The sequence below is a fragment of the Acomys russatus genome, chromosome 29 (assembly GCF_903995435.1).
Source record: "Acomys russatus chromosome 29, mAcoRus1.1, whole genome shotgun sequence".
NCBI classification, from domain to species: domain Eukaryota; kingdom Metazoa; phylum Chordata; class Mammalia; order Rodentia; family Muridae; genus Acomys; species Acomys russatus.
This window is the reverse complement of record NC_067165.1, coordinates 7453481-7473588: the sequence shown is the minus strand read 5'-3', so window position 1 is coordinate 7473588 and position 20108 is coordinate 7453481. Positions and strand designations below refer to the sequence as shown.

Sequence of the window (20108 nt, the reverse complement as noted above, 5' to 3'; positions counted from 1 at the left end):
TAGCCTAGCTATAAATCCTGTATATAAGACTATACCATGCTGATGTACTGATATTCAACTATAAGCTGAGCGTGGCAGTGCATGCTTATAATCCCAGCACTTGGGAAGTAAGAGTCTAGAACAGTGCTTCTCAACCTGTGGGTCACAACCTTTTTGGCAAACCTCTATCTCCAAAAATTTACATTACAATTCATCACAGTAGCAAAATAAGTTATAAAGTAGCAACAAAAATATTTTTATGGCTGAGGTTACCACAACATGAGAGACTGTATTAAAAGCTCACAGCATTAGGAAGGTTGGGAAACACCGGTCTAGAGGATCAGGAGTTCTAAGTCATCCCATCTACACTAAGTTCAAGGGCAGCCTGGGCTACATCACACCCTATCTCAAAAAATAAAACAAGGAAGAAATTAACTTAATAATAATATCTGCAAAATGTTACCTACCCTCTGATCTAGGAATTCCCTCCTGCAAAATGGAAGCATTCTTCAAAAGATGTTGAGGAAAATCTCCCTATCAAGACCCATATAACAATTCACTGATGATTAAAGTAAGGCCAACTCTCTCACTTAAACTTTCCTGATGTACTACTTATTCCAACTGTCCAAATTCAATTACCCTCAAAGGAATTACCCACATGGTAACTTAGGACATTAGGGCCAGGTGAAGGTGTTGCACTAGCCTTGTTCTTCTTTCTCCAGTCTTTGCAAGGATTATACACTCCTTATTCCTCTTCAACTAAGAATTGTACAGATTCTCACCTCCTGGCATTTTTTAAAGCATATAATGTACATAACATATATAAATTCAATTATTGCCATTTTTTTTTACCTCTGATGAGTAATTTTTACATTTTTGTTTTAACTTCTACAGTAAGCATTTATTATTTTTATAACCAGAGCAAACTGTTTTCAAAATGTAATCTTTATATAGAATAGAACTTTGCTTTAAAGAAGTTTGATAGTGCATACTTTCTTTTTGCTACTAAAAAATAAGGCACAAGTTCAGTCATTATCCCAGGGAATTCCCAAGTGAGGAAGAGGATATAGACATGACTCCTACCTGTTTCTCAGTGGCTTTCTTCCTGGCTTCTACCCTCTCTTCCAGTTCTTCCAGTTCATTTTCCTCATTATCAAGATCATCATCATCATGGTCATCATCATCAAATTCATCTTCATCATCCAAACCTTCTTCTTCATCATCCTCTATCTCAGCTCCAGAGTCTTCATCATCGTCGTCGTCGTCGTCATCACCATCATCATCGTCCTCTTCCTCCTCTTCCTCTTCTTCCTCCTCCTCTTCATCTGTTGCATTTCCTGTTTTGCCCTCCATATTACTTAGATCTGAAATCAAAAGTGCCTGCAAGCCATTCTGTAATTTGATGTATCTGGGGGAGGGGGGAAACAAAACATTTTGATTCAACTATTCAGTAAGAACCACCCCTATTACATGTAATACATATACTGAATACCCACACTTGCCCCAAGTTTCAGTTACTCATCAACCATGATCCAAATAGACTAATTAGTACATTTTTAAAATTGTGTACCACTCTGTCCAGTCAGAGCATGAATAAAGATTTCATAAAAATAATGATTTTTTTGTCCTGATATATGAATATGCTTATATACTTACACACACACACACACACACACACACACACACACACACAATCTTAGCCATTTAATAGCTGTCAATCAGGTTTTTGTTCTTCTTTTTGCTTTAGTTTAGTTTGATTTGGATTTTTGAAACCAGGATTTATCTACATAGCACTGGCTGTCCTGGAACTCATTTTGTAGGCTAGGCTGGCCTTGAACTCACATATGAGATCTGCCTCCTCTGCTTCTGAGTGCCAAGATTAAAGGCGTATACCACCACACACAGTAATAACTGTCAGTTTTGGGGGAGGGGTTGTTTTGGTTTTGTTTTTGTTTTTCGAGATAGGGGTTCTCTGTGTAGCCTTGGCTGTCCTGCATTCGCTTTGTAGACCAGGCTAGCCTTGAACTCACAGTGATCCACCTGCCTCTGCCTCCCAAGTGCTGGGATTAAAGGTGTGCGCCACCACTGCCCAGCTAATAGCTGTTAGTTTTAGCAGATAGACATTAATGGTATCCCAGTGCTTGTGTTCAAAAGTAACCTTTAATTACTTAATAGTGGCCTCCAACGCTCAAGGAAGGTAATGTTAGTATCTGGCACACCAAAGAGAAGCTGTAAGTGTCTCTTTTAAGGGGCAAAAATAGCCAAGTGGTAGTGGTTCATGCTTTTAATCCCAGCACTCAGGAGGCAAAGGCAGGAATATCTTTAAGTTTGAGGCCAGTCTGGTCTACAGAATGACTTCCAGGGCAGCCAAGGTTACACAGAGAAACCCTGTCTCAAAAAAACCCAGAAGGGCTGGAGAGATGGCTCAGTGGTTAAGAGCACTAACTGCTCTTTTAGAGGACCAGGGTTCAATTCCCAGTGCCCATGTGGCAGTTCACAACTGTCTGTAACTCCAGTTTCAGGGAATCTGGAACCCTCACCCACAGACATACATGCATGCAAAAAATCAAAGCACATAAAATAAAAACAAACAAACCTTAAAAGAAAAAGAGAGAGAAGTATGCTGAAGTAGCCCAAAAAACCTACAGTAAGAGCAAATCTTCTAGCCATGATATTATGACCTCAAACTGTAAAAGCTACTCTTATTTACTAGGAGTAAAGATAGAAGAGGCATTAGATGTGTGTATATACATATGGCATAAATAGGCTTGGTGCTATTCATGGTTCTAAGCATGCAGTGAGGGTCTTAGACGGAATCCTCCACAAATCAGGATACATTATCACAATTGTAATCAATCAAATTGGTCCACTTGGGGAAGAAACTCTGAAAGCAAAGTTAGTTTTAGCTGGAAAGAAATGAAGAAACACATTTTATTGTCTTGTTTATGTTCTTTGAATTCTTAATCATAAATATATTTAGATATTAAAAATACAGGTTTTTAGGGCTGGAGATGGCATTCAGAGTAGCACTATAGGCATTTGCTTAGTAAAAATAAAACCCAGGCATAACGGTTCATGCCTGCTAGCCTAGTACTGGGAAGACTGAGGCAGAAGGATGTTGAGTTCCTGAGACTCAGAACAGCCTTGACTACACAGCATAGAAAGCACCTGTCTCAATCAACAAATAATCACTTTTTAAAAATTTAGAAGCATATGACCAACCACCTCTTCCAGTCCTCTGCTCTCCACAGCATGTGCATCCACACAGATAGAAGAGGAAAAATATAGATCTGTCTCTCTACCATATCAAAGTCATATTTAAACAATAAAATTATTGTTTAATTTTATGAAAACCTGATCAGATTAGTGAAGAAAATAATTGACAAGAACCACAGACGTACATACACAATAGTGTGTTAATCCCCATCCCCACCAGCAAAAAAAAAAAAAAAGTCTAAATTTCAGATCAATAAATAAAAAGTACAGAAAGGCTCAGGATAAGCTCCAATTATTAATTTTGGTGGCTGAATGAGAATGACCCATCTCCCAATAGGCTCATAGGTTTAAATACTTGGTCACTAAAGAGTGGTACTATTTGAGAGGATGGGGAGGTGTAGCCTTGTGGAAGAAGTATATCACTGCAGATGGGCTTGGAAGTTTTCAGAAGCCAGAGCCAGCCCAATGGCTCTCTCTCTCCTTGCTACCTGTGGGTCTGGATGTAGAACTTTCAGCTACCTCTGTAGCTAGCATCGCAACTATCTGTGTGCTGCCATGCTCCTCACTATGACTATAATGGACTAAACCTCCAAAAACGAAAGCAAGACCCAATCAACTGTTTTCTTTTTTAAAAGTTGCTGTGGTCTTGCTGTCTCATCACAGCAATAGAACACTGACTCAGAAGTTAATCAACCTAGAAAAAATTCAAAGTCTACTGACAACAGAAAAATAAATTGTGATTGCGTCACATAGTAGCTGTCCTCCCTACGATAAAACAGGAAAACTTATTTAGCAACAAGCTACGAAAGCAATTAATCTTCAGGACATAGTAAGGAAAAGGAGCAAGTCACAAAAGACAACATACCACATGAATATTACTCAAATAAAGCCAAAAAGCAAGCAAAATAAATAAACATTGTTTATGCTTTATATGTGATGAAACTTAAAAAGATAGATAGATAGATAGATAGATAGTTAAAGGTTTGCCAAGCAAAGCAATGGAATAATATACTAAACATTTTAAAATAGTTTGGGGAAAGAAAGGCAATATACAAGAAAAACAGAAACCAAAGAGGAGGAGGAGGAAGAGGAGGAAGAGAAGATCCTAGTTCTTGAGCTCAGAGGAAAAGATCTGATGAGAAGATTCCATGCCAAAGATAGCCATCTGTGCTGCAAAGTACCACTTTAAAAACTGTGCCTCCTGACCACTCTATAGCATACCAGCCAATCTCTATTCTCTTTAATCCTACTTTAAATGTGTAACATTTGTCACTACTTTTAAAAACATTTTTTGTCTGTCTCATTAGAATGTTACAAAGTTTTTTTTTTCTCCCATATATGTCATCATCTGGCAAACAACAAATATTTGCTGAATAGATAAAACAATGTTAATAGATGAGTGTGTTGGTACGTGTCTGGTAATCCTAGCCTTATGGAGGGAAAGGCAGGAGGATCCTAATTCAAGTCCAGTCTGGGTACATAATGAAACAATGTCTCAAAAGCAAATCAAAACAGAAAATGTTGAAGTTGCCAAAATGGCGCTGTGGGTATGTGCTTGCCACCAAGCCTGACAACCTAAAGATCAGTCTCCAGGACCTACACCCTGAAAGGAAAGCACTGACTCCCATAAACTGTCCTCTGACCTCCAACCACATGCTGTGCCACACGTGCATGTGCATGCATGTATGCATGCATACATACACACACACACACACACACACAGACACACACACACACACACACACACACACACACACACACACAAATATGCTTTTAAATTACTTCCAGAGAGGTCTGACAATTGAATAACACAGATAAGTGCAACTGGAGCGTAACTAGAGCCTTTGCCCCTACTGACTAGTGTTCACAGTATTGGAAGTTACTCTCCATACGACCAGAGGAGAAAGATAACCAACCACCAACTCATCTATAGATGCTGTAATCTACAACAGTGACCTGCCTGTATGCTATGCTGGTGCAACAGTGGCACAAATGTGAGAGACCCAACCACTATCTGATTGCACTTAAGGCTAGACACTGTTATCTATTCCATGCCAGACACTGCTTATGTGGCCAAGAACCTGAGACTAGATAGACCATGGGCCTAGGAGAAGACCAAACACTATTTTCTTGCTAAAGGAACACAGCAATAAAATGACTCCTAGAGACACTGTTACACCCACAGATCAGCGTCTCACTCAGCCATCATCGGAGAAGCTTCCTCTGGCAGTAGATGGGAACTATACAGAGACCCACAACTGGCCAAAGTGCAGAGTGAGAGACTTTGAAACACTCAGCTCTAAATGGAGGATCTTCATCAAACCCCTCCCTCAGGGATCTTGGAACTATGTGGAAGAGAAAACAAGTAAGATTATAAGAGCCAGCGAGGATGGAAGACACCATGAAACAGTGTCATCTAGACACAAGAGGAATGAAGCACATTGTGAACTCACGAGGGACTGGTGCATACACAGGGCCTGCACAGGTTCAAACCAGATGGGATCCCAGTGCTGAAAAGAGGAAGTGAACACTATTTCCCATCCCTAACCAAGAAGTTATCACCAACTGTTTACAAAGGAAAAATCAGCTTTCTCCAACAGATACATACAGGGTATATAAACTACACTTAAGGGTAGGCCCTATGCCCAGCAGTAGATGGCCAACACAAAAAGAACTCAGTGGGTTTTTGTTGTTGTTGTTTTTTAGGGGTTTGTTTTGTTTTGTTGGTTTTTGGTTTTTCGAGACAAGGTTTCTCTGTGTAGCCATGGTTGGCCTGGACTCTTTTGGCCTGGACTCTTGTAGACAAGGCTGACCTCGAACTCATCCTCTCAAGTCCAGAGTTACAAGCATGAGCCACCATGCCCAGCTCAATGTTTTTTGTTTTTTGGGTTTTTTGTTTGTCTTTCTTTTGGGAGGTGTCTCATATTGCTTTATTTGGGCCTTTTTTTCAATCTTACCTGTCATCTACTTGTATATTATGGTTTCCGATTCTGTGTTCTTATGTGTTGTATGTGTCTATGTGTGTATTTCTTGTGCTTTGTTGTTGCTGTTGTTGTTTTAATTCTGGCCTGTTTGTTTTTTATTTGCCTGTTTATTTTCTAAAGAGAAAAATAAAGAAGACATTGAGTTAGATAGGCGAGGAGATGGAAAAGGATCTGCAAAATGGGGAGGGGAAACCATGACCAGAATATTGTAAGAATGTTCAATTTAAAAAGGGACCTGATATATCGTAGATACTTGATCTGTCACATGAAACAGACTATCAAATAAAATCTAATAACTCATTTTATTAAAAAAAATCAATGTGTCTCAAAAAAAAAACAAAAAAAAAATCAATGAATAGTAATTTCTGTACATATAAAATACACAGATTAAATTCATCTAAAAAGTATACCAAAAACCTAAAAGTCTTAAATGAAGCAATCATCTGTATCTGATGAGACAAAAAGTGGAGAAAAATACAGATGTCCATGCACTTTGTGCTAAGATAGGTATGTCTTATAAAGAGCTAAAAAGAATGTTTTTAAATTATTTAAAAAAAAACAATTTATAGTATGAGTGAAGATATTTTACACTCAACAACACACCAAAACCAGAAGCTATAAAGAAAACAAGGGGCCAGTGAACTCACTCAGAGGATAAAGGTGCTTACTGCCAAAGCCTGATGACCTCAATTCCAGCCACATGGTAGAAGGAAAGAATTGAACCCCACATGCATACCAAAGCACACTGTACCCCACCCATCCCCCAACACACACAATAAATACATGTTTTTTGGTTTGTTTTTGTTTAAAGATAAAGAAAAGACTGTACTATACAGTGATGCCCTTATCCAAGGTTTGGTATCAACTCTACATATCTGATAACTGAGACAAAAGGAGAGATCCACATTTTAGGTAGAATACAATACTACCTAAATGGCATACAACTTTAAGACAAATTATTTCTATAAATTCTACTTAATATTTTTGGAATTCAGCTAACAAATGTAACTGAAACTTCAGAAAGCAAAAAAGGAAGGAAAAGAAAAAGGATAAAAAGATTATTAAATATTAATTTAAGATGTTCGTAAAGCATCATAAACAAACTAAGCAGTACGTTGAATACTGGCAGAAAACATTAGCAACATAAGATTGTTCTTTTAGCTGGGCAAGCAGATTGCTGTGAATTCGAGACCAGCCTGGTCTACAAAGTGAGTCCAGGACAGCCAAGATAACAGAGAAACCCTGTCTAGGAAAAAAAAAAAAAAAAAGATTGTTGTTCTGCTGTTGGAGCGATGGCTCAGTGGATAAGAGTACTTCCTGTACAAGCATGAGGCTGTGTGTTCAAATCCCCAGCACATATATGAAAAGCTAGGAATGCTGACACATGCCTGTAACCTCAACAACGGAGGGCGGAGACAAACAGTTGCTAGAAACTTCAACAGTTAGCCAACCTAACCAAATGGTCCACCTTCTGACTCAGTGAGATACTGTCTCAAGATAAAACCCATGATGCTTAGACTTAGGTACATTCTCCAGCCCAAAAGATGTTATAAATGCACAGAAAGTACACACAAAAGTTATTTAGTGGTTAATGATAGATATAATGATTATGGGAAACTTTAAACTTTTCTTTTTGTTATCTAAATTTCCTACAATGATCACATAATAACTACTAAAAAAAAAAAAATCAATGAAAACAAAAATTCTAGCTTTCTTTTCTATATACATTTTTAAAATTGTACTTTAGGTTAAGAATACAGGTGCTCAAAAAAAAAACCTAAAAAGCTAGGTGGTGGTGGCGCATACCTTTAATCCCAGCACTCAGGAGGCAGAGGCTGTGAGTTCAAGGCCAGCCTGGTCTACAAAGTGAGTCCAGGAAAGCCAAAACTACACAGAGAAACCCTGTCTTGAAAAACCAAAAAAAAAAAAGAGGTGCTGTTTTTAGTGGGGTTTTCCTCTTAAATTTTTAAAACAAAATTATGTAATATTTTGTTTGACCATTAGTTGTAACTCAACAATAAGTTATAAGACATTTTTCTATGCCAATACATAAAACACAACCTCCCTGGATGACTCACACATGTAACCCCAGCATTCTGGCATACTGGCATTACTTCAAAGCTAGCCTGGTTTACATAGCAACTCCAGACTCTGTCTCAAAACTTTAAAAAAGAAAAAAAGAAAAAAAAAAGGAAGGAAGGAAAAAAAAAACAAAAGAAAGGAGTACTTATCTTTTTGAATTATCTTAATTGTGGATTGTACCATAGTTTATATAATTGGTGATAAAAACTGTTGCTAACTTTCTGCTGCTACAAAAACCATGCTGCAAGCTGGACACGGTACCACAGCTGTAAACCCAGCAGGAGGAGAATCAAAAGTTCAAGACCAGCCTGGAATACTGGTTCCAGGTCAGCAAAGGCTACATAATGAAACCCTAGCTCAAAAGACAAAACAAAACAAAACAAAAAAATCAACCAAATGATAACTTCATACAAAATCATTTAGTAATTTTAAACATGAGTGGCTAATATTTAATTGCTTGCTATATGCTAAACACAAGCTTCCATAAATTAAATATACAATATCACCATGGGTGGTTATTTCTATAATCTGTACTTCTTGTTTTGTAACTTGCCTGTTTGTATTTGTTTTCTAGGAAAAAAGAAAGAAAGAAAGAAAGAAAGAAAGAAAGAAAGAAGACATTTTTAGAAATTGGCCAGCTATAAATTTAAGAAATTTTGGGGGAAAATATTACAAGAGTCTATAAAAATGCCTATTCCCACACTCTATAAATGGTATTAAAGAATCTACAATATGCTAGGCACAGAGCAACTAAAGCAGCGATGTTCTCCATATTCATGAGGTTTTAGTCTGCAAACACCTATTAAATTGAGAAAATAGGGAATCAGCTAAAAGAAAATAGAAAGGCTGCTCTTCCAGAGGACCTGGGTCAGATTCCCAGCACCCACATGGTAACTGACAACTGCCTAGAACTTCAGTTCCAGAAGATCCAACAATCTGGCCTCTGTGAGCACCAGATATGCACAGACATAGCACTCAAACACATAAAATAATTTTTAAAAATTTAAAAATCAAAAGAATCTAAGTTAACACCTTCAATCCCAGCACTCAAGAAACAAAGGCAGGAGGATCTCTGTGAGTTTGAGGCCAGCATGGTCTACAGAGCAAGGTCTAGGACAGCAAGGGCTACACAGGGAAACCTTGCCTCAAAAAAAGAAAGGGTTGTGGGGAGGACAACAAAAATAAAAGAGATGAGAGAGAGAGAGAAAGGAACACACACTTGAGAAAGACTAGTGCCATTTGTGTCAGTGTACAGACCACTCAACGCACAACTTTGACTGCCTCTCAAACCAGTCTTGACACATCCTAAGAATCTAAGCAGTAGCCTTCAGATTAATCTTAAAGCATCGTTTCGTGTTCCATTTTCACACAAAAAGTGCAGAAATTCTTACTTGGCATTAACCAACTGTCACCCAGTCTCTTCAGTGTTCCCTGCATTAGCTATCAAACTTCCACCAACGTCCTGCTTTTCTTTCTATTACTGTGACAAACACCACGACCAAAAGCAACTTGAAGAGGAAAGAGCATTTCATCTGACAACTTCTCATCATGAAGGGAAGACCCGGCAGGAACCTCAAGGTAAAAAATGAAGCAGAGACCATGGCAGGACACTGCTTACTGCCTTGCCCCCATGGCTTGCTCAGCCTACTTTCTTACACAAGCCAGGACTTCTTGCCTAGGGGTGGTGTTGCTTACAGTGGGCTAGATCCTCCCAAATTAATTATTAATCAAGAAAAAGCCCTACAAGTCGAGCAGTGGTGGCGCATGCCTTTAATCCCAGCACTTGGGAGGCAGAGGCAGGAGGATTGCTGTGAATTCGAGGCAAGCCAGGTCTACAAACTGAGTTAAAGACAGCCAAGGCTACACAGAGAAACCCTGTCTCAAAAAAACAAATAAACACACTATAATTTTCAAAATCCCATAGTCTTCACATTTTTTTCTCTTTAAAATATCCAACCTCTCTTTAAAAATCCAAAGTGTCTCAATTGTAGGCTTCTGTAAAATCAACAGTAAGATACATACATCTTACTCCAAGAAAGAAGAACCAGGGCAGTTACACTTAAAGCAACACCAACATCCACACTGTAAATAAATCCTGTGGCTACATGGCATGGTATTCAGTCATGATCACCTGGGCTCCAAAGAGCTCGGGCAGCCCACTTTTCTGACTGTCATTCACAGCACACAGAGCTCATTTCACAGGCTCAGGCTGGCTCCACTCCACAGCTCCTGCAGTTCCAGGCAATCACCCCATGCTCCTGGCATCTCCAATATCCTGGGGTCTCCACTGCATCTGAGGCAGAAACTTCATCCAATGACCTCCTGGTCCTCAGAAGGGACTCTGACCCCGCCACAGGGTGCCAAACCTCAGCAACTCCCCATTACCCTCATGCCCTCAAAGACAATACCAAGTTACTCAGTTTGGCCATGCAACCTTAACCACCCTCTGGACAACAGCTTCTGTGTGCTGGCCCTAAGGAAACACTTCCCAGAAGATTTCACCTCAGTGGCGCTGGGCTCATGTCAGCAATCATGGCTGATACGTCAGCACCAGCTAACTAGCAGCAACTGGCCATGAAAGCAATGGCTTTACTCTACTGGTACTAGTCTCTTGTTAATCAGAGCTGATTCATAAGCCCCAGCTGACCAAAACCACAGACTACTAGTTCAAACTATCACACAAAAGCTTCAATAGCATCTTTGAGAGACTCTCAAACTTCCCAAGCCAGGCCTCTATGGTCTGTACCTCTCTCAATATTTTTATCTTCCAAGACCCCCCCCAGAACAGGCCATTAATCTCCGAGCATTCAAGGGCTTTTCCAATCCAAGCTCCAAACACATCCACAATCCTCTCAAAACATGGTCAGGTCTCTCACAGCAACAGTCCACTCTCTGTGCCAATTTCTGTCCTCCTTTGCTTTCCATTGCTGTAATAAACAATATGACCAAAGCAACTTGAGGAAAGGATTTTTTTCATATCACAGCTTACATTCCATCTTGAAGGTATGTTTAAGTAGAAACCTGGAAGCAGGAACTAAAGCCAAGACAACAGAGAACCACTCCGAGGCTTGCTCATTTACACTGCCCAGGGTGTGACACTGCCCACAGCGGGCTGGATCCTCAGACATCAATCTAGAAAATGCCCCACGGACTTTCCTACAGACATTTTCTCAACAGCAATCTTCTCCAAGACTAGCCAGCACAAGCATAGCTTTCCTCATACCTGCCGCTGCTCCCCTCACTGCTTACACACCGCCATGCCTATGGGGAGTGTGAGTCAGTGCTCATCACCTTGTGAGCCTACTGGAGCTTTTCTTTCTCTATTTCCCCTCCTTCCTCCACTTCACAGAAGACTTTTCTTTTCTATTCTTTCAAAACCCAATCATTCCCTAGGTGTTATGGACCTTGTCACTTCCCAACCATCTGAGGACTACCTTCACCTTCAAATTCCTTAAGCACTAAGCATGTCTCTTCCACCTGCAAAAGCTCTCCCTCTACTCTAGGCAATGCATTATCCTAAAAGCTCTCTTCCCTTCCACTTTAAACAATCTTCTTGCACTAGAGATGACTCAGCAGTTTAGAGCACAGGTTGTTTATTCCAGAGATCCTAAATTCAATTCCCACCACCCTTACAGTAGCTCACAACTGTCAATAACTTAGTTCCAGGGGATCCGAAGCAGCCCTCTTTAGCCTTCCTCAAGTACCAGGGATACCGTGGTACACACACACATGCCAGTAAAACATCCATACACATAACATTTTTTTAAATAATTGTTTTAATCTTCTGGGAGGGGGGCTGGGAGGATAGCTCAGTTGCAAAGTGTTTGCCTGGCACTCACAGGGCCCTGGATTTGAGCCCCAGCACTGCATAAACCAGGTATTGGAGCATATGCCTATAATCCTGGCATGTGAAAGGTAGGGGTAAGAAGACCATAAATTCAAAGTCATCTTGGGTTACATATTGAGCTTAAGGCCAACTTGGAATATATGAAACTATATAGGTAAGTAGGTAGGTAGGTAGGAAAGTAGAGAGATAGATAGATAGACAGACAGACAGACTGACTTTTAAAAAAATTATCCTGAAGCCAGGTGTGGTGGCGCATGCCATTAATCCCAGCACTCTGGAGATAGAAGCAGGTGGATCGCTGTGAGTTCGAAGCCAGCCTGGTCTACAGCACAAGTCCAGGACAGCCAAGGCTACACAGAGAAACCCTGTCTCGAAAAACCAAATGCTAATCATCATCATCATCCAGAAAAAATTATCTCCCTGGTGACCTAAAATTTCATGCTTCCCATTCACTCTTTAAAGCAGTACAACATGGCTTCTGCCTCCTCATATTTCCTCTAAGGTATTTCCTCCAGGAATAATGTCTTAGGTCTCTAAGACTCCAATCTTCTGTTACTGCACAGTATCAAGTAGTCAGGAACACTGACTATCACCCCTTGCTAAAGTGTTCTTTTTCAAAGACTCTTCATTTGTGTTTTCCTTCTGTTCCTTCTGGACTGCTCAGTGTCTATTTCAGTTGTTTAGGGTTGTTCTGCTATGTCTTTTAAAGGTCCTGAGCCTTCTGAGAGATTAACTTGCTCAAGGTCACATAGCTTAGACTGGAAACTAATGACTGCAATTCACCATACTTTACACATAATACTGACTGCATTGTCAATATCTACCTCCTGGCTCTACAACTGCAGATAACACTGCCCCAAATTATGCCCTCTTCTGACTTCTAAGGGCATCAGGTACAACATTCATACACATAAAATTTTTAAATATAAAATAAACAAATATTTAAGAGGATTGGAGTTTGAATTCAAGTATCAGACCAAGAAATTAAGTGTTTCAAAGTTCCTAGAATTTAATACAAGTAAATACACAATGATTTACTTTATAACTCCAAAGACCTATGATAGCACCATTAATCTATATACATACAAAGGAAATTAATCCCTCACATATTCAATGAAGCACTTACTAGTTTTAGTAATAAATATCAACAAAAAAAAAACATTTTCTTACCACTCGATACAAAAGGGAATTTTCTCCTAATGTTTGATGTATGTCTGCCTTCTGATAACTTGGATTTTCTCGTAATGTTTGATGTATGTCCGCCTTCTGATAACTTGGATTTGTCTAAGGTTCTGCTCCAAAATTCACAGAATTTAACTTTAAAGATCTAATTCTGAAGTTTTCCACCTTTATTTTAAAGTAACAAGAAGAAAAAAACTTTTTCTTTGAAAGTCAAACTGGAAGACAATGTGGTGGTCATGCCTATAATCATAGCACTCAGAAAGCAGAGGCAGGAGCACTCTCCCAGGCTTGGATCAGCCTGGTCCACACAGTGAGTTCCAGCCTAGGCAGAGCTAGTGAGAGCCTGGCCAAAATAAAAAGTAAGTTTGAAACTTCAGTATGTAAAGTAAGGTAAAGATGGACAAGAAGGGAAGATGATGCTCTAAAAAAGGCCACAACCCATAAATGCAACAACTTACTCAGAGTAATTCTTTTTTTTTTACTCAGAGTAATTTTTAACCATTATCTTTTTTGTTGTTGGTTGTTGTTGTTGTTTTGTTTTTTGGGCTTTTTGTTGTTGTTGTTGTTTTTCGAGACAGGGTTTCTCTGTGTAGCCTTGGCTGTCCTGGACTCATTTTGTAGACCAGGCTGGCCTCGAACTCACAGCGATCCACCAGCCTCTGCCTCCCAAGTGCTGGGATTAAAGGCGTGCGCCACCATGCCCAGCTGTTGTGGTTTCTCTCTGTAGCCCTGGCTTTCCTGGAACTTGCTCTGCAGACCAGGCTGGGATGCACCTGCCTCCACCTCCTGAGTGCTAGGATTAAAGCTGGGCACCACCACATCCAGCTGCATTGTCTCTTTTTTTTTTTTTTTTTTTTTTTAAGTCTTCCTTTTCCTTGCACCACAAGCAAGCTCAGTTTGTTCAGGTGGGGTGTGAGTCACCATTCATGACAGATGATTGGACCACTGGATGATTAGAAGGGATCTTACAAGCTACCATTCAACCAACTGAGATCCAAGTCCTCTCATACATTTTTGGAAGAAGCCATCTAGCCATCCTGGTTTATCACTTCCTAGCTTATTATTTAATCCACTTCAACATGCATACTTCCACCAGGAATTCCTTAAACTTTAGTCCTTGACTTTGCTTCTCTCTCCCTAGTTTGTTTTTCGAGCCAGGGTCTTATGTAGCCCAAATTATATGACCAAAGATGACCTTCCTGACTTCTCCTTCCTCACCTCCCTGGTGCTGGGATCACAGGGGTATACACTACGATGCCCCACTCTCACTTTCCTTTTTGAAATGTCTGTATCCAACTACAATAAGTTTAATCATCTTTGTATACAACTCTGGATAAAATGTTACTTATTTGACCCCAAGGTATAGAAGTGCTAGTTTGGCACTTGATACTTAATAAGCATTTGTTAAAAACAATTTGCAGAAAATAAAGTCAAAGAATACATCTAAAGCAATCAGAACAGCATCTGACATTTACCTACTTTTAGGTAATTTTGTATGAACAGGGGAAAAAAAAAACATTAGAACCCGTACTGAAACTTTAATTTGAGAGGCAAAAATCAAGCAGTGTTACTGCTCACTTACAGGTTACAATTGCATCACTAACAAGAAAAGTTATCCCTAATGTATAAAGATATCTTGACCCTGATAACCTGACAAAAATTATTCAGAGAAATTAAGCTGGTCTTGAAGTTGGGTCCGTGTTACTGCTTTCTGGACCTGCGTTTCAGCTGTTTGTAAAACAGAAGTCCGAGAAAGCGGAAAGGATGATCTCTCGAGCTCTTTCCTACTCTTTAACACACTACAGGCTTATAATAAATTTGGACTCAGGCTTCTAACTCAGCACGAGTAAGGACCCCATAAAACACATAATACGGCGCATAAAAAATGCGCTTGGCTTTTGTGTCAGATGACCGCTTTCATACAAGCTCCGGTACTATTTAACTGTCTGATTCTGAGCGAGAAAACTTCTCCAGGTTCCAATGTCCTCTACCGGTAAAACGAAGCTGAGAGGTAATATGAACTATTTCAAATACAAGACAGCCAAACTAACTCTTAAGTTTACTCAGGTGGAGACTGAGTCACCATTCATTACAGATGATTGAAACGTTGGATTAGATGGGATTTTACAAACCTCCCATTCACCCAACTGAGGCCTAAGTTCTAGTACGTTTTTGGAAGAAGCCACCTAGCCATTCTCCTTAAGGGAAGGTACCCATGGTCACAAGCCACTCCATCTTAGGCCAGCTATGGTGTAAAGTTCTTTTATTAAAGCCGCACCATCTTCGTAATTTTTAATCCGTTCTACCTCTCTTGTACCGACGGGACACTGTATGTCTTTGGACTGAGACACATCTCAAATATCCTCGCCAGCAAAATTAACATCGCCAACTGTCAAGCTTTCCTTGTAACATATCAAACCGCCATACATCATCCATCCTGTCTTCCTCATGGAAACCTTAGTTCTTGCTTTAATGAAAGTCAAAATTAGGCGGGCGATGGTGGCGCACCATCTTTAATCCCAGCGCTTGAGAGGCATATGCAGGCGGATCTCTGAGTTAAATAAAGGCCAGCCTGGTCTATACAGTGAGTTTCAGTACAGCCATGGCTAACTACACTGACTCCTTTGGGGGCAACCCAAATTGCCCTTGCCTCCTCCCCCCCCCCCAAAAAAAAAAAAAAAACCACACATTTGGGATGGGAAGTAATAACGCCCTGTTGCTCCTCCGGGAAACACGGAGACCAGAAGTCAACTACGGCACCAACCGAAGCCCGCACCCTGTTCTCCCTAGGCCAAGCCTCGTCCCTCACCGGTACTGCTTGGGGTCGCTGGGAGACTTGATGATCTCAGGGTCGCCAGCATTACTGAGACACCCGCTGCGTCCCTCCTCCTCAGATTCATCCGCTCCGAGACGGGCAACCCGGCCGCTCTCGCCCAAGTCCTGTCCATTGGGCTGCAGGTCCGGGCAGCTGCAGGTGGACTTCGCCTTGTTTCTTCCCGGCATGGCCAGCGTAGGGAAAGGGTCTCTCGCAGATTCTTCGCACAGACCCCGCGCTTCGATTCGCCCCAAAGTCGTGAGCTCCCGCCCGGCCTCACACCACAACTTCCTCCCGGTGGCACCGACTGCAGCAACCGCGACTCTCCTCAGCATTCACCAGCAAGTCGTTGCGCTGGACATCCCGCTCCCCAGGCCCACCTCCTCCTCCTACTCCTCCAGCCACTCCTCCTCCCCCTTCTCCTCCTCCTCCTCCTCCTCCTCCGCGTCCCAGGGGCGGCGGCGGCGGCGGCGGTGGCGGTGGCGGCGGCCGGCGTTGTTGCTGCCGCAGCCGCTGGGGAGGACAGGCCTGAACCCCTCCTCCAACCCGGCCTCGCTCACACCGACTTCCTTCATCCCACCCCTCCTGACAGCCGGTGACGCATGATCTCTAGCCAATCACAAGGCAGGACCGCCGTCACGTTTTCAGAAACAGCCAATGGGATCAGGGAAGGCGAGGGGCCAATAGGAACTAGCCGGGTCCCCGACGCACCCAGAGAGCATTTCGAAACCTGAAGTGGGCGGGGCGAAGGAAAAGAGGCGGAAGACGGTGGGAGACGCTTTGCTGCGATTGTGACGCGTGCCGGTGGCTGTTTAGAGAGAGCCGCGTTACACCCCGCGCCTTGAGAAAATATGACCCAGCGGGACGACGCAGAAGTGAGCCGAGATAGTGGATGCTGATCTTCTTCACCCACTTGTGCTGTGTTTTTTGTGCTCTGCTCTCAGGGTGACTCAGCAAGTCTCTTTTTTTAAAAAGCGGAGCACCGGAAGTCTTTTCCTACCCTGTCCTGAGATGGACGCTGTTCTTGTGGGTCACTGAGCACCGGAAATAACAGTTGCACCTTTCCATCCTGTAGGCTGCCAAGCCATTGGTGCTTTTCATGCTCCCAAACCCGAAAGAGTGCCTAAGAGGCCGATTTCAGTGTGCTCACTCTTGTATGTGAAAGATTTCTTTAGCTTTCCCACAGACTGCCAATCCTCAGCCTACCATTTCAAGTTTAACCAACTTTTACTGAAAAGCAAAAAACATGTTAGGAGTTTTTTGTTCTGTTGTTTGCCAGAGCCTTTGCTGCAACTGGAACAAATAGAACATTAAAATAAAAAGGCATTTGGCCAGATACAATATGCTGATGCCTTGGATAGTAAAACCATTACCACTTGGAAGAAATAAACGTTTTCAACATGAATAAATGAAAAATGGCTTGAAGTTGGTAGATACATTAGCAATTATCTTCCCTGCCTCTAAACCTCAGGTGCGGACGATAACAGCCATGAACAAAACGCAAATCTTTGCTGGTGTGGTAGTCCATGCCCTGCATCTCAGCACTCAGGCAGAAGCAGGTGAATTTGAGTTCGAGGCCAGCCAGGTTTACATAGTTCCTGGCCACCCAGGGCTACCCACTAAGACTGTCTCAAAAGATAAAATAAATCTGTGCCTTCTTGAAGTTTATTTTCTTTCTTTCTTTTTCTTTTTCTTTTCTTTTTTTTTTTTTTAAGTTGGAAAATAACTTTATTTGTTCTGAGGAGTAGGCCAGAGAGTCCCCTCAGAACTTCTGAAACTGCTTCTCGGTGCTAGCAGCCTTGGTGACCCTGAGCACATTAAGTCGAACAGTTTTGCTCAGGGTCCTGTACTCTCCCATGGTGAGTACATCCCTGAAATAAGGAGACAGGTGCACAGACGTGTTCTTGTGGCGCTGCTCACAGCGATTGTACTTCCAGATGTAAGGGAGATGGTCTCGGCACATGATAAAGATGAAGTTCATTTTCTTATGGGAAGAAATAGACCATAAAATGATAAATTCAAAAAACAATAAATGCTAAGACTACATGCGCTACAGAATAGAAAGATAGTATTGAGGATAGGTGAATTGAGGCAGAAGTACTTGAAAGCATTGAGACGTCCTGGTTTCAGCACACTTTCAAAGGTTAGCAGGTTTTAAGCAACTCCACTGGACTCTCCTAAGCAGTTTCATCTGTGTCTCTCCAGTACTAGAATGGCTGCCCAGTCTATAAAAAAAAAAAAAAAAAAAATAGTAAATGCTGAATGGATCCTGAAGTGACATAGTCTATGCCTTTTGTGCGTGTGTGTGCGCGCGCGCGCGTGTGTGTGTGCGCGCACGCTTTTTTTTTTTTTTTTTTAGGTTTTTGGTTTTTGAAGACAGGGTTTCTCTGTGTAGCCTTGGCTGTCCTGGACTCCCTTTGTAGACCAGGCTGGCCTCGAATTCACAGCGATCCGCCTGCCTCTGCCTCCTGAGTGCTGGGATTAAAGGCATGCGCCATCACCACCCAGCTGCTTTTTTTTTTTTTAATCTCTCTCTCTCTCCAAAGCAATAATGCCAGAAATAAGAAATCTTCTGCTTCAACAATCAATTTCATTTTCCTAAGGAGAAAAATAATTTATATCCTTACTTGCCATTTGCTGCGTTTTCCCTATAGTGAAACATTCCATTATGCATTTTGCTAACCAAGTAAGCTGCTACTGTGTGCCTCAGTTGGAAGCAGAGTGCTCACAGAGAGCGCTGAGTTCGGCAGCACATACACTGAAGTTGGACCGGTACAGAGAAGACCAATGTGGCCCCTGCTGATGGGAGAGAGGCAAATTCATGAAGAGTTCCATACTTTTATGAAGCATCCTGGTACAGTGTCACATGCTTCCATGCTTTCCTGCCTGTTTCCCCATCTGGCCCCAAGAGTTGATATTAAGGGCAAAAATGGTGTCTCTGTAACTTATCATTTTTACCTTTCCTTTTCATTGTAGAAATTTAGCTATATGGTCCAAAAAAAAGAAGCATACAAATTTTAAGTCCACAATTACAAATAACTCTAGATGGAGATAAAAATACATCTTCCTCAGAGCGTTCTCCCAAAGAAGGGAACTTTAAGCTAACCTTTGGAAACTACAAGGATTGGTGTGGGGATGAACTCGGTGAAACGCTCTGAATGTGGTTACATTGGTGATATGGAAACAAGAGCCAAAGGGGTCAGTGGCAAAGATCACACGGAACATTCTAAAGAGTAAGACATTGCCCTGCCTGCTGAGTACCTCACCAGATTCCCAGATCTTAGAATGGTTTCCAACGAGCTGTCAGTCCTCACTAAGCGATGTGTGAACAAATGAGAAGGAACGGTCACGATCGTTTTCTAAGTAGTCATAAGTAAGTAAATCAAACCAACTGGACGCTGGGGAAATAACAAGCTTGAGGATCAGAGGTCTATTCCCCGGAACCCATGTTAGTCAGATGTGGTGGCCACCTACAAGCCTAGCACTTGGAAGCGGGATTCCCAGGAAGAGATAGACTGGCCAGAACTGGCAACCTCTGGATTCAGTGAGGGTCCCTACCTTCACTCATTAAGTGGAGAGTGATTGAGGCAGACACTTGCTATCAATTTCAGGCCTCCACAGGCCTCCACTTATACATACATGAACAAAAGAAAGAACAAAAATTTAAAAATAATGAAGTTAAGCAGGAAGGAGAGAAGGGGAAAACTAAGAATGAAAAAATAGAATAGACATGTCTGTAATCTGACCCGGGAATATTCAGGAGGCTGAGGCAGGAAGATCACTTGAGCCCAAGAATTGGGAGCTAGCCAGGGCAAAAATACTGAGATCTCCCAAAACCAAAAAGAATAATTTCTTTTTTTTTAATTAATTTATTTACGTATATGAGTGCTGTTCTCACGTATGCCTTCATGATAGAAGAGGGCATCAGATTTCATAATGCCTTGTTGGCTAATTTTCTGTGGGCTAAGCCCCATCTTGGCAGAAGAAAAGACATTCTAAAAAG

At 41.4% G+C, this 20108-nt stretch overlaps 1 protein-coding gene and 1 non-coding gene across 3 annotated transcripts in view; one reads left to right on the top strand and one right to left on the bottom strand.

Annotated features, from left to right (window-relative positions):
- The window catches only part of Nrdc (nardilysin convertase), a 64569-nt gene extending 48068 nt beyond the window's left edge, over nt 1-16501 (bottom strand). The window contains exons 1-2 of one of the 2 annotated variants that reach the window (XM_051170959.1): nt 16100-16501; nt 1063-1387 (exon numbers count right to left, since the gene is read on the bottom strand). In XM_051170959.1, coding sequence (XP_051026916.1) covers nt 1063-1387; nt 16100-16440 — 666 coding nt within the window. In that variant the 5' untranslated portion in view covers nt 16441-16501. The remainder of the gene's footprint in view (nt 1-1062; nt 1388-16099) is intronic. The other variant, XM_051170960.1, reaches the window with a different exon arrangement.
- A 2338-nt stretch (nt 16502-18839) lies between these two features.
- LOC127212149 (U6 spliceosomal RNA) lies at nt 18840-18946 on the top strand. Its single transcript, XR_007833523.1, has one exon. It is a non-coding gene; the product is annotated as a U6 spliceosomal RNA (small nuclear RNA).
- The last annotated feature ends 1162 nt before the right edge of the window (nt 18947-20108 follow it).